The 11257-nt window shown below is 43.2% G+C and overlaps 1 protein-coding gene across 13 annotated transcripts in view; it reads left to right on the top strand.

The window, feature by feature from the left end:
• Positions 1 to 5644, top strand: part of GNB1L (G protein subunit beta 1 like) — a 20006-nt gene extending 14362 nt beyond the window's left edge. For 6 of the 13 annotated variants that reach the window (XM_085897530.1, XM_085897531.1, XM_085897527.1 and 3 more), the window contains exons 2-7: positions 8 to 241; positions 2218 to 2337; positions 3707 to 3887; positions 3985 to 4083; positions 4380 to 4595; positions 5249 to 5640. In XM_085897530.1, the coding sequence (XP_085753656.1) occupies positions 132 to 241; positions 2218 to 2337; positions 3707 to 3887; positions 3985 to 4083; positions 4380 to 4595; positions 5249 to 5536 (1014 nt within the window). In that variant the 5' untranslated portion in view covers positions 8 to 131 and the 3' untranslated portion in view covers positions 5537 to 5640. Of the gene's footprint in view, positions 1 to 7; positions 242 to 317; positions 3888 to 3984; positions 4084 to 4379; positions 4596 to 5248 lie in introns of those variants that run through there. The other 7 variants (XM_085897533.1, XM_085897534.1, XM_085897535.1 and 4 more) reach the window with 6 other exon arrangements.
• The last annotated feature ends 5613 nt before the right edge of the window (positions 5645 to 11257 follow it).

Below are 11257 nucleotides of genomic sequence, written 5' to 3' on the forward strand. Positions count from 1 at the left end.
TTTACAGAGTCATTGCGAGAGAAACCCAATGATTGAAGTGCGGTGATAGAATGAGAAAATTTTCACGAGTACAGGTCCTGTGAAGGCGAGGTGAAAACGAAGAAAACCAGATGGAAGCAGAGTGAAGCGTGATGTCTCGCAAACCACCACCTCCACTTTTTGTTCTTCGTGAGGGTGATTCAGGGATAAGCGCTGTCCACTTTCCACAGCAAGAAGGAGAAGCAAAGATAGTTTATTCTGGGTACTTGTGGTGTATATCATTTAGCGCGTGCGCGCGCGCGCACACACACACACACACACACACACACACACACACACACACACACACACACACACACACACACACACACACACACACACACACACACACACACACACACACACACACACACACACACCTTGTGCATGTATAGTAGATATCTCTCTGGGTTAACCGGTCAAGGTCTTAGACCCTCCTCGGAGAACGAAACCACAATTTAGGTTTTTCTCCCTTTATCTCCCAATTTCCGAGCTGCGTCTCAGAGCAGGTTGGGACTTTTGGAATGAAATTTTGAATCAATAATGGAAATAAAAAGTTTGTGGGGTTGACATAATTTTTTGACCTTGACCTAATTTCAAGGTAATGACCCAATTGTAGACATTTTAACATTTTTCACCAAAACTTGACCAAGGCTCCTCTGATCAGAACAAAATTGTCCTCTCGAGATAACGTAGAGCAAGGCGCATTTACACTTGATTTACATCTTACCCCTCTGAGTTAAAGATCAAGGTCAAATGGCGGTCTTAACAAAACAACAACAACAAAAAAACATTTTTGTCATCGCTCAATTTTGGCAATGTGGAATCTCAAAGACCGCTTGGCCTTCCAAGATCTTCTTGAATCATAATAGCACCCAACTTGACCACGATGACCGCACAATGAAATTGTGCACCTGATATTTGATTGGCATCCTTGATGTACTTTTTTTTTTTCGGATGGTGACCTAATTAACAAAAAAAACACCTCTATCATCATAACTTGAATAATTTTTTTTCTGAATTTCATGATATTGATTTTTTTTTTAATGCATACATTGAAGATGGGGACACATTTTCTTACTTTACGCTCTATTCCTAAATGTTGAAAGTCAATGTCATATATGGTGATTCAAACAAAATTTGCCATCGTGGGCCAAGGGTAAGTCGCGGGCGATCGCCAATGATAAGCCGGTGAAGGTTTAACCGTGGCGAGCACTTTGTGATTGCAGATATCTAGTTTTTATTATCCTTTAAATTCAGGTTCAAGTACACCGATCCAATACATAAAAGGACCTCGGTCTCGGCGTGCCTGTGTCTATGCGTCCGTCCATCAACAATTTTCCTGTTCAAGCAATAACAGTACCCCGTACTCAATCAGCAGCGCAGCATGCACATACGTGCACAGCATACCTACATATACATATAATGTGCTGCACTTTTTTTTTTTTAATCTTCCTTTTAGTGTGTTGTATATGATTGGAAATTCAGCATCTAAAAAGACTGTGATGAATATCCCATTAACACTCTTCCCCTCCTTGCTCTCTGGTTGTATAGCTCGACCGGTATCTATGCACCGCCTAATTTTATTTTTCCCATTAATAATAACCGTTTTTTTGTTTTTAAACAATTACGCAAAGATTGCTACTCCCGTAAGCACAGCGACTGGTCTCACATTCTCGTATTTACAAATGTCTCTCCTGCACGTGATTTACGTGCAATGACCTCCATGAGCCTTAGATCACTGTATTTAAAAAAAAATTCCAGTATCAAGAGAAGTGTGCTCCATGATGTCATTCCTGATGGACAAACTTTGATGGTTTGAAATCTTTCTGGAATGGTTATGTAATTTGCCTGCATTGTTTGTGTATTTAGCTATCCAAACAACGATTAGTGCAACTTGGCGGTTCCCTGATGCACACTACAATTTCCATCGAACCATATCTGACTCATTATAGCATTGTCGTTTTAACCGTAGCCACCTTTTCCTCATTAAACGTTGCTGCATGCGACTTGAAGGTCCTCGCTTGTCAGTTTTGCAGTTTGTCAGATTGGAAGGCCCTACATGATTCCCATTCGTTGTTCCATTTTTTTTTTAAATAGAATACAATATCTCATCCATTTCCTATTTCTTGGAGCCTCGTTTGTCTTTGAGGCCACAGTTCAAGGTACTTACGGACAAAATTGTGCTTGTTTTTTCAGGTGTGAGAGTGGACAAGTCAGGGTGTGGGATCTTGGCTCCAGGAGGGTACAGCAGGAACTGAAGGCACATGGAGACAAAACCATCCTGTGGCTGCACTTTTATGATGGATCACTCTTTAGGTCCAACCATAGTGTCTTTGTCCTTGGGTTTTTGCTTTCCGAGCCAAGTGTTTTGTCTCGTTGCACAGTTGTAGGAAACTTGTATGACTGCTGTGCCGTGTGTGTGGGAATGAAACGGTTGGTGCTTTTTGGATTTGATTATCTAATGATTTTCTATGGGGTAACTAAGTGGGTGTATCAAATTTACCCTTTTTTAGTGCTTTGTGGTATTCTTTGTCGTTGTAATGATTAATTATCTAGCTACACAAAAATCTAATACACTTTCTTTTCCCTCTCAAAGTTTCATGCTGGAAATAGCTTTTCAGAGTCCATTATGGTAGCTCAGAGATAGCTTATTTATCTTTGAGTTGTCTTGTCTGGGTTTGATTCCCAACCAAGCTATAAACTTCCATCTTCATGTTTCGCAGGCAGTGTGAGGCATCAATGCATGTGCCATCCATAGGATGGACGTTAAGCCTGGCGTCCCATTTGTTGAGGGCTTTGGTCAGTGCCGGATTAACCTTTTGCGGGCCTGGCGCCGAGCAAATTTGTGGGCCCTGATTTTGGGAAGCCATTGTAAAAGACAGGAGGTTGACACAGAAGTTGTCTTTAACACGGTACACAACTACACAGGTTTTATTTACAGTATTCACAAGTTACCAGCAATGGTTATTTCCTTGAATGATTTTCTGTATCTAGCGAAAGGATTTCATCGGCATCTTCTTCGTCAGAGCCGTCGGCGTAAGCTTGACCCACCAGAATATCAATTACACTAATTACTGCCATCACCGGAAATCGAAAGGCGCAGTTACTTCATTAACAGTCATATTCGAAGCATTGTTACTGCTTATATGAGGCAGTTTTGCTTTACTTTCATCCATTTCTGCTTTACGCTTGCATTTCTGAGCGCCGCTTAAATGTTTTTCATCATTTTTGCTTCTGGTTCTCCTCTGGGCCAACTCTCTTGGTTCACCTCTCACCCGCGCCTGAAACGGTGTGTGCATTGGAACGTATGCCGTTTACAACAGTACTGTACAGTGACGCCACGCACCAGTAAATGACGGCAGTGCGGAAACGAAATCTGGGTAACAGACCCCAAAACATGCAAGTTGGCCCCTTGAGGCCTTTGAAGGTATAATTTTACTTTTTGGGGGGTGGTGTGGGGTGGGACTACAAATAGCTCGCATGAATTATAAATTGAACATTTCGAACCGATCCACCGGCTTTCAGGGAATTCTTCACATCACGGCGAAGTCGTAGCATAAAATAGTCTTTCCATCAAAACTTGCCGCACGTTTATGAAATTTTTATGTTTTATTTCATTCCCTCTCCAAGACCTATGTTATTACACTCCCTGCTCTCCACAACCACCTTTTTGTGTACCCCAAAGCCAGGGCAGGGATGGCTGGGTAAGACGCTGGAGTATGGAAGAGGGACGAGCAGACATTTGTGCCTCATTCACTGTGGAAGGTCTGAGTTTCTGCAAGGCAGCGTTGTCTAAAGGAATGAGCGATAAGGTGGAAGAAACTGGATGTCAGCTGCTGGCTGTGCCAGGAAAAGAGATGGATGAGGTAAAATAACCCATTGCAAACCCCACATTCAGCAGCAAGCATCACCTCTTAAATTGCTCATCACTTCCTCTTTGCTTTCTCACCATCATTTCATCAGGTGTGCTTGTATGATGTCGCAAGTGGTCACCAGGTGGGAACTCTAAAATCAGCAGCAGATTCCTCGCTTGGAATGGTGATGTGCATGCAGTTTCTCCAGGTAATCCACTTGCTTTTTTCCACCAAGCCCTCTGATGAAGCACCTGATCACGCATGGAAATTCTTATTGTTTATGACTATCTCAATGGCCCCGTGAAACCCTGTTTGACCTGCCTTTTTGAATTGTTTTTTTTTTTTTTTTGCTTTATCTTGATATCTCAAACATCAAGAGTAATCTGAACTTGATTACTAAGAATGGAACAAAAATAGTCTGCAGTCAATTTCAACAAGTGCGGCACTGTACTGTTAAATATTAATTCTCGTTTCTCTGATGTACCTTTCTCCATTGACCCTTAGATTTCTCCTGGAGCTGGCCTTCTGCTTCTAGCAGGCTATGAGAGTGGATCCTTGTGTCTCTGGGACATTAGAATGGGTCAACTACTCTCTCGATTATCCACTGGACAAGACCCGATCTTCTGTCTTGCGTGGGATGGCCTCAAGGGAACGTGCGTATCAGCAGGGCCCGGTGAATCGCTTGAAACTTGGAAACTCAACAACGGGAAAGCTCTGGAGGTAAGAAAGTCCACTTAGAGTGCAAATGAACCTTAAATCTTGAGTGCCGAGTGGGAGCCATGTTTGTCGAAGGAATATTTGGCTTCCGGCTAGTCCATGCTGTTCATTACCACATAGAAAGGCCCGTTTCCTCATTTTCCTCCTCCTGACTTGTTAGTGCTAATTGATGACGGGTGTGTCAAGTTAAGTGGCAGAAAGATAAGGCTGTGGGGTTGTTCCTGTTTTTGTTTACCCACTCCTATGTCTCTCTGTCTTTGTCTCTCTCTCTGTTTTTGTCTGTCTCCCTCCCTCTCTCTCTGTCTTGCTCGGCATTTATCTTTCTTCCTTGCTTTTGCATATTTTTTGATGGAGGCGAGAGGGTGATATGGTTTTATTTGCTAGCATGGGGTGCTGGCATAATGTGCGTTATGGCACGTGCCTTGCTGCCCGCTGTTTGTTCGACCTGTTTGGAGAAATTTGAGCTGTTTGCTCAAGTTAGTACTGTAACTTGGCCAAGGCGTGTATACTTTGTTCTGGAATAAATATATTGATAGCTTTGCTGTCGACTTTCCATTTAGTCTTTCTTGCTCTCTATCTTAATCATAAATGACTCCATTATTCATCGTTACACCTTGCCCTTCCTTATCTTCCCACTACTCCCTTCTTATTCCAAGCACGACTCCTCCATTCCACTCCCCCAACACGGTGTCTCTGCACTCAAAATTCGAGGGGATGGTCGATTACTGGCCGCCGGATGCTGGGACGGCCGCATCCGCATATGGTCTCGACATCATTACCGCCCCCTGGCCTCTCTAGCCTTCCACCGACAAGGCCTCTGTGACCTAGACTTTGCGGACCCCTCACCTCGGGCTGCCCACTGTACTGGCCGTCGGCTTCTGGCCGCGGCATCTAGGGATGGGCAACTCAGCGTGTGGGACTTGTACAGCGATAAAAGAAGATGACTGGGTAAAAGATCAAAATGTATTTTGAAACATTACTGATGAGGGGGAGGGGATTGCTTAAAATGCAGTTTTGAGGGGGAGGGGGATTTGAGGTGTGGTGGGGTTCAGTAAAATGTAGTTTTTTTGTGAGGGTGCTGGGGGGGGTAAGTGAAATGCAGCTGTTGGGTTGGGTGTTGGGAGGGGGGTTTGAATATAATGGAGTTGTTTGGGGGGAAGGGGTTAGGGGTAAAGTAAAGTGAACAGGTGTGTGTGTGTGTGTGTGTGTGTGTGTGTGTGTGTGTGTGTGTGTGTGTGTGTGTGTGTGTGTGTGTGTGTGTGTGTGATAGCTTCCCAAATACTGTTTAATAAAACGTATTTGTTGGGTTTTCTATGCTTACCTCGTTTTTATTTTAAAATAAAAGTATAGAATGGAGATTTTTTTTCAAATTAATTTTTATCATTTTGTTATTTAATCATGATGGCAGGTCTGTCTTACGCAATCCATCCCTCTTTCTTCCTACGTCTGTTTTTATCGACAGTTTTCTCTTCAGGCCTCGACTTTTGCCGGCCATGAATGCGGCCTTAAAAATAAAGGCAACCCTCTCGGGGCGAATCGTGTTGCTGAAGGAAAGCCCCAGAAACTCACTCTATTTCCTGCCACTGCTCTGCCCCCCTTTCTTTCTCCTCGCCTTTCTTCTTTGGCCTTCACACCATAGGCACCCACTGACTGGCTAACACATTATCCCCCTAATTAGCGTGTTGTTTGCCTCGGTTGACAGCTGCACGTCGTTCGTTAACAGTCACAACTAGGGTAGGAGGTGGGGTGGGGGTGGAAAAGGAGATGGAGATGGAGATGGGAAGAGGGATTTGGGTGGATGTTTGGCTTGAGATCTAGAGGTGATAGTGAGGGGATAGAAGGGCCGGTTTTTTCCGCCTTGTGCCAGGTGAAGGGGGGAAGGCTTAGGCTCAGCTAGTATTGGTAGATTGGACGGAGAGAGATCTAAAGAATTCCTTCGGCTTATACTTCGACCAACACTTGGACCAATCCAAATTCTCACAGCATACGTACATCGACGGCTCTATCCGCATTGAAACAAATTACAGGCTCAGTCAGTTATGACTGATGACTGGACCATCAGCTGGCTCTTTTTATCGAGGAGGTTGAGGTATTTTAAGCCCCGTAAATGGGTTCCTTTTAAATATGAACGTGTAAACTGTCATCTTTTTAAACCTGATGTAAAAATAGAGGCCTAGATTATCCTGATGTTGAATGAAACTTGCTCATTTTTAGATAAGATATCTCTTTCGAAAACTGAACAATATTCCCTTCAATGTGACGGACTTGGATCTTTTTAAATCACAATGGTTTTTTGGGGGGTTTTTTTTGACTCATGTCAATTTTTTAATTATTATTAGTGCAGAGAAGACAAATAAATTGGCAGGTTGCATAAATGAGGTGTGAATGAAGCACAGGGATGATGAAGAGCCAAATGGTCGACACCCCATTGACGGAAAGCGTCGTATTACTTACCTTGTGAGGTGAATGGTCATTACACGGTTGTGCACATTTTAAACAGTTAATTGGGGGAGGCAGGACATCATACGCAGCATGCTCATCATTGAACCGGTTTAGGTTCGATTCCTGATGGGGTTTGACTAAACCCTGCCATCTCGGTCCATTTGAAGTGCTTTATCTCGGAGAACAAGGTTCTTTGGATCGGGACCTAAAGCCAGCCAGCTGTTCTGTCTGCATTTCGGTTGTGTACATAAAAGATCCCATGGTATCTCTCAGTAAAGTAGTCCATTGTGGGTCAGTTTCCTGGCTAAGTTCCTTGCCTACACAAAAACATATGCAAGTTATGAAGAAAACAATGTCAATATTAAGTTTCATTAATGGTGTGAATATTAAAGCTCCCTTTTATAATACATACGGGTTTAAAAGATGCGTGATAACTTCCCAAATATTGTAGTAGAATGAATATTTAATTGAAATCGACACAAACTTAATGTGGGAAAATATTTCTGCACAATGTTTATCAATATAATAATTTTTCCTGGTTTTCCATCCTTCTGTAACGCCCCTTTCCACCCATTGGTTGGACATCGGGCCTGACTCCACCCGCAATTGTAACCTGGAAATTATACGGCCACCATTTTTGTGCGATGTAAAGTCAAAGACATCTTTGGAGCTGTCGTATTCACAACTGCCATACCCTCCCTATAAGGTTTCCCTTCAATATAAGACAACCAAAGCGACTGTTCAAAGGATCATCAAATATTGAAAGGTTGGAGCCGCTGGGCATCGCAGGCATTGTGAGGACCACAGTAAATGGAGACCTCAGGCTTCAGTCCTCTGGTGTTAGCCTTTTCACCAGTGCAGTTGCAATCTAACCGAGCTATCTAACCACAATGTAATGTATGCACATCGGCAGTGTGTGTGTTTTGCTTCAAACCCAGGTTATGTTTTATTTTCTGGAGCAATCGAGGCAGCAGTCTGTTGCCTATACACCACCCATATAACTGGATTTTTTTATAGTGCTGTGGTTCCAGGGTAGGGGAAGGACCACAATTTCACAGTGGTGGGGGGGGGGGAAGAAGGAGAGGAGGGAGAGAAAATGGAAAGGGGTCGGAGAGAGGGATAGGCATGAGAGAGAAAAAGAGGGGGGGGGAGGTGTGGAGGGGGAGACGAGGAGAGGAGCAGGAAGGGGATTCCGGCAGATGTGACACCCAGTTTAATTTAACCCAGGAAGGCAGCACGGGGTGGGAGGGAAGACTGTGTGAGGTGGGGGAGGCAGCATGAGGGAAAGGGAATGCAAGGCAACCTGAGGGGAAGGGACGGGCGACAAAACGTGCCCAAACAGCAACATTTTCTTTTTAACCACCTCGTTCTATATAACACTAGGTGGGAGCATTGAAAAAGCCATGCAATCTCCCTCACAAATTCAAAACTAAACCATCAATCTTTAATAGAGGAAGTGGGGTGGGAGATAGAGGGAGAGGGGTTGGAGAGGGGGAGGGGAGAAAGATGGAAAGGAGGAGGTGAAGGGAGGGGTGGCGAGGTGTGATTTTGGCAGATGGGATGTCCAGTTTAATGGCACACACATTGATGAATCACTTTGCCTGTGAAACACCTGGATGACAGTTTATATTTGGGTCGGGATTTGAATCCAGGCTGGACAGCTTAAAGCGAGCGTGCATACCTCTCGGCTATCCTGTCGTGATGTTAACGATACCATTTCATTTTTTTTTTTTGGTATTTACCTATTGCCGAACAGACCGTAGATCTATTGCCACGGGGCCATCGCAGGCAAGTGTCTTTGAACATTGTTCAAGTCAATCGATATACAATATTCAGTGACAGGGTGAATATTGAAGTGCACTCGCCAAGTGTCTAAAGCACTCCAACGAAACGGTTGATAAGAACGGCTCACTTGGCAAGCGATTAGCAATCACTGAACCATCATATTAAATACACAACTATATAAATTATAGACACCCAAAATCTATATGAATAAATTATGCGTGTCTGTCTCCTTCATAACTCCAAAACCATGAAACCTAGCAGCGTGAAACTTTGCATGCATACTAAGGGAACTCCAAGGAAGTGCATGAGTGAAAATTGGGTGTGTGGGTGAATTAAAACACCCCTTTTGAAGATAATTAAGGGCGTTATTCAATTATATCCTTTGTCAGGCGCTCCTCGGCCACCTCACTCTCTGGGGTCTTAAGACGCGTCCTGGGTTACCTTGATGGGGTCTGAAGCCGCCATGTTTTTTTTGGCCTGCTCAACCATACCTTCACTTGGAGCAGGCTGCAACGATTTCTTAACGATAGTTTTTTTTTCACTTTCCTCACTTATATTATCGAATGCCTGTTCATCATAGCTACAAATTGCTGGGTACAATGCAATACTTATGAACACCCGGAGACGCCAGCGTTCGTGGATTTATGGCTGTATTTCATTCCTGCACATGCCAAAACCTCGAGAATATCTCAAACTAAGCCGATTTACAAAATTTAAGCTCCAGAATTGAACTTGGCAGCAGTTCTGACTGCTAAAAAAAGTTTTAATTTGTCCAATTCGGACATATTTGATACGAGCAAATACAACCCGTCGCTTCACTGATGACATTATTAGGGGGGGGAGTCAGAAAAAATGGAGAGGAGAGAGTAGGGAGGGCGGGGTGTGGGGAAGGGGAGTGGGGAGGGAAGAGGGAGGGAGAGTGAGGAGGGATGGAGATTGAGGCGGGTTGGGGGAGCGAGGAAGGAGGAGGATAGCCATGGAGGAGATATAGAATTTTTTCCCTGGAGCGGTTTTGGAGATATAGAAATGCAAAGTTTTTCGTTTTTTTCCAAGATGGCACCTGTACCACGTGACATATGTCGTCATAATTATCATTATAAATTCCTACAGGAGGAGGCGCATCTATGGTCAAAATATCGTGTCAATTGGACCAACAGTTGCAAAGAAAAGAAATTTTCATTACTTCTCTAATCAAGTGTTGTACTTGTCAAAATATGACGTCATCCTGAAGACACCGATGACATCATCATTCACATATCTTATTCCAGATGGGGAGTACTTGACAATGAGCCATGTGTAATTTTTTTCCATGGAGTCGTTTCGGAGATATAGATGTGCAAACTTTTTCGGTTTTTCCAAGATAGCACCTGTACCACGTGATCTATGATGTCGTATTTATAACTAAGAAATTCCACAGGAGGAGGCGCACCTATTTTGAAAAGTTTGTGTCAATCACACTAACGGTTGCTGAGAAAATGAATTTTTAAAATGCAGACACGTACGTGCAGCACATGTACGCGACCGAACGCTTAACTCCGCTTTTCGCTTTGCGAGCACAGGGTAATAACTAGAAGGGCACTTGGTGGATCGCATAACTTTACCAAGCTGATTAGTTTACATTTTGTATTCCAATGATAGGCCGGATCTGGATGCAGACCTGAACCAAAATTGAATCGGCTTGTACTTGTCACCTTACCGACTCATCCACCAAGTTTTGGCCGAATCCATCCATAACTTATTTGAGATATCATATGCTATATATCGTTTTTAGCCCTATCACTCAATGGTGAATAATCACATAAAAAATTATCGGATGCGGGTCCGGATTCGGAGCTTCACCAAAATCGAATCATTTTGTCCTTGTCACATGCCCAAGCTCTCCACCAAATTTCAGTGGAGTCCATCCACAGCTTTTTGAGATATTTTGTTCACAAACAAACAAACAAACAAAAAAAAGACGTCGTGCAGAGCACGATACTTGCAAAATCCTCCCCCACTCCAAAGGTTGCGATGGATACATCAAATTGTCAATTTCATCTATATATTACTAAAACTCTCATCTTGTATGTATGTATGTATGTTCCTAAAATACAGCCAAAATGGACCACGATAGCGCAAAAATTTTAGGGTCCCCTTACTCACCATTCGCCTGCGGTGTGCAGTATCAAGTTTCATTCAAATCGGGCAACGAAAAAAATATTTAAAAAATCAACCCCGATTCAGTCAAGTAATCTTTGGGAGAATTTGATCAATGCAAACAACCTCAGTGGTATAGTTCACGGGAGCTATCTTTTATTTTTTATTGAAATGATTTTTTTCATCAACCGCTGTCACAACGGGAACCCAACGGGTTCACGGGTCATCTAGTTAACATTAAAATTGACAATCTTAATCAAAGCTCAGGCCAATCGGATAAAAATTTATAATTTTTCAGATTA

The sequence above is a fragment of the Eptatretus burgeri genome, chromosome 10 (genome assembly GCF_056783735.1).
Source record: "Eptatretus burgeri isolate ZD-2024b chromosome 10, Ebu_testis_v1, whole genome shotgun sequence".
Lineage (NCBI taxonomy): Eukaryota > Metazoa > Chordata > Myxini > Myxiniformes > Myxinidae > Eptatretus > Eptatretus burgeri.